The 2,876-nt window shown below is 38.9% G+C and overlaps 1 protein-coding gene across 1 annotated transcript; it reads left to right on the plus strand.

The window, feature by feature from the left end:
- Positions 1 to 1,551: 1,551 nt before the first annotated feature.
- Positions 1,552 to 2,094, plus strand: LOC126426497 (piggyBac transposable element-derived protein 3-like). The gene has a single exon (XM_050088439.1). It carries the CDS (start codon positions 1,552 to 1,554, stop codon positions 2,092 to 2,094), a length of 543 nt encoding a protein of 180 aa, XP_049944396.1.
- Positions 2,095 to 2,876: the final 782 nt, after the last annotated feature.

The following is a 2,876-nucleotide window of genomic DNA, read 5'->3' on the forward strand; positions in this document are numbered from 1 at the left end:
TCGCGCCTAATCGGACCTTACTTTCCGAATACGCCTCTTATTTTGCAATTAAGTAATGGTAGACGATACAAGACACTACTTTCAAACTGCATACATCTCTACTGTTAAATTCTCGAGAAGCACGTGGGAAAGTGATGTATATCTCTCCGTGCGAACCGTCATTTATTTTATAGAGTGTTATCCCTATGTATGTCAGTGGCAACAAAATATTTTAGCACTCAAGAGAAAAAGTTGTTGACTGAAGATTTGTGAAATGGTTTCGTGATAACACAAACAACTCGACCTTCTTTTAACTTTTTCTATGGATTCTACCAGTTCTATCTGGTAAGTATCCACATATCGCATCAACAGTCTAACAGAAGAAGTATCAACATAGTGTAAGCAGTTTCAGTGGCGGATTGTTCGGAACTTCTAAGAATAAAACGGATATTCTCCATTAGAACTACCAATTTATGTTGTTCCCAACAGCACTCATAACGTGTTTTGCTGCATAGAAAAATCTCTAAATTTACGTCAAACTTTTTACTGTCCATAGTTGACTGCCACTCTTCGTATCCCTTTCAGACCCGATACGCACAATCGTGTGGGTGCGGTTTATTTGCGTTGCAGCATCATATTATTCCGCTATGCAGTTGAGTTCCAAGTCACACGAGTGTGCAGGAATCGCTGTTTCGTATACAACTCGATTTATATCGATATCTCGTTACAGACGCGAGATATTGTGTCTTAATCTTTGGTAATTTTCAAGATGGCGGGTCGGAAGCATGTCTGTCGAGGTAAATGTTTATTGTGCTTTATTTATTGCGTTTTGACATTTGGAAAAATGTGTTTGAGATTCCGAAAGGTGTACAGAAGTAAATAAAAATATGTCCGCCACAATTATTTGAATACTTTCATAGCTACAATGACTGTAACATCCACACGCACAATTGTGTGCATATGGTCGTTTTCGGTAGATGTTTGTGGTTACGATTCGGAACAGATTACGGAATAGATAAGTCATTTTACTATTGTATTTACGCATTATCTTAACAGTTCCTTTGTTTGTTTCGTTTTAGGGCTTACTGACGAGGAAATTCTAGCCATATTAGATGACTCTGAAGTGGAAGTCTTTAGAAGTGATGACGAATTGTTAGATACAACTTGAACTCTTCCAACAATCAAACCTAGACTTGGAGAAAGCTCTGAATCTTCTGACGAGGAGGAAAATTGTAACACTGCTTCTGCAACAATACTACCAGTTGCTCCAGAACTTCAGGACAATTTTCCAGTCAACACAGTAGAAAGAATTCTAAAAAAAAAAAAAAAAAGAAAAGTGGAAACTCATCGTCGTTTGTCCACTTGGAGCAAAAGACCATCACCTCCAAAATTTTTGCGCACTCGGAGAGTGAGCGAGTACTACCCAGAATATTCTTTTCAGTTAGCATCTGACTGCACTAACAGTTACTACTTTTCGAAGGAAGGGAAGTTGCTCATACAAATCCTCAAGGGATAAAAAATCTGTATTGCATGCATATACTTATGGGATGCATTAGATATCCTCGTACACGTATGTACTGGCAGAAGTCATTGCGTATGCCAACTATTGCAGACTGTATGCCTAGAGACAGGTTCTTCACTCTCAGAACAGCACTGCATGTTGTGGACACTAACAACATTCCATGTGAATCAGAAACTAATAGATTGTGGAAACTACAACCTGCAATTAATGTTGTACGCAGTGCTTGTTTGAGACATCCACGCCCCTCTGAAAATGATTATTCCATTGATGAGCAAATGGTACCATTTACTGGACGCTGCACATTGTCTCAGTATGTTCCAAACAAACCGCGCCCTTTGGGAATTAAAAACTTTGTTTTTGCAACAACGAAAGGTTTAGCACTTGATTTTGAATTTTATCAAGGTAAATCAACTCCTCCGCCAGATGTTGGCCTTGGTCTTGGGCCATCTGTAATTCTTCGCCTTGCTCAAACATTACCTCAAGGTGCAAGACTATATTTTGACAGATATTTTACAGCTTTGCCATTGTTGCAACAGTTACTTGACCTAGGGCTGGAAGGAACAGGAACCATAATGAAAAACAGAGTGAAATAACTTCACCTGACAGAAGAAAAAAGACTGAAGAGAGGAGATATGGAAGAATTCTGCAGGGACGATGATAAAATAGTCATTGTCCAGTGGAAAGATTCAAAAGCCTCTACTTGTACAGGATGTGAACCTGTTAGCAATGTTGAGAGATGGAGTAAACCAGAAAAGTAATACATCTTAGTGCCATGTCCTGCAGTCGTAGTGAAGTACAACCTGTGTATGGGAGGAGTGGACCTCTGCCCTCAAATAATGGAGACCTACAGGACTTTCTTGAAAACAAAAAGGTGGACTTTAAATCTTTGATTCATTTACTTGATTTGGCTTGCGTCAATTCCTGGTTACAATACAAAGTTGACTGCGAAACCAATAAAGTACAAAAGAAAAACACTTTAGATCTTCTTGGATTCCGACAAATGATTGGGGAAGCGCTAATTTCTTCTTCTTCAGGACAGGAACATGGAAGTGAATCCGATGAAGGGCCACCAAATAAAATGTACAAACCAGCAAACACACCATGTGAAGAGAAGCGGCTAGATGGATATCATCACTGGCCAACTGTTGATGATTTGCCTTCAGCTCGTTGCTGCAAGCAAAAAAATTGCAAGGAGAGGACGAGAACAAGATGTCTGAAGTGTAATATTTATTTGTGTTTGTCAAAAGACAGTAATTGCTTTCGTGCATATCACTGCAAGAAATGACAAAAATATGTAAGATAATCCCAACCCACACAGTCGTGTGGGTTAAAATTTGCATCAAAATTAAAAAATAAAACTTTCTAAGCAACTGGT

Source organism: Schistocerca serialis, chromosome 1 (genome assembly GCF_023864345.2).
Source record: "Schistocerca serialis cubense isolate TAMUIC-IGC-003099 chromosome 1, iqSchSeri2.2, whole genome shotgun sequence".
NCBI lineage: Eukaryota > Metazoa > Arthropoda > Insecta > Orthoptera > Acrididae > Schistocerca > Schistocerca serialis.

Bases quoted from the DNA above. Each gene is read 5' to 3' on its own strand.
- LOC126426497 (XM_050088439.1), top strand. From the start codon at position 1,552: ATGTACTGGCAGAAGTCATTGCGTATGCCAACTATTGCAGACTGTATG.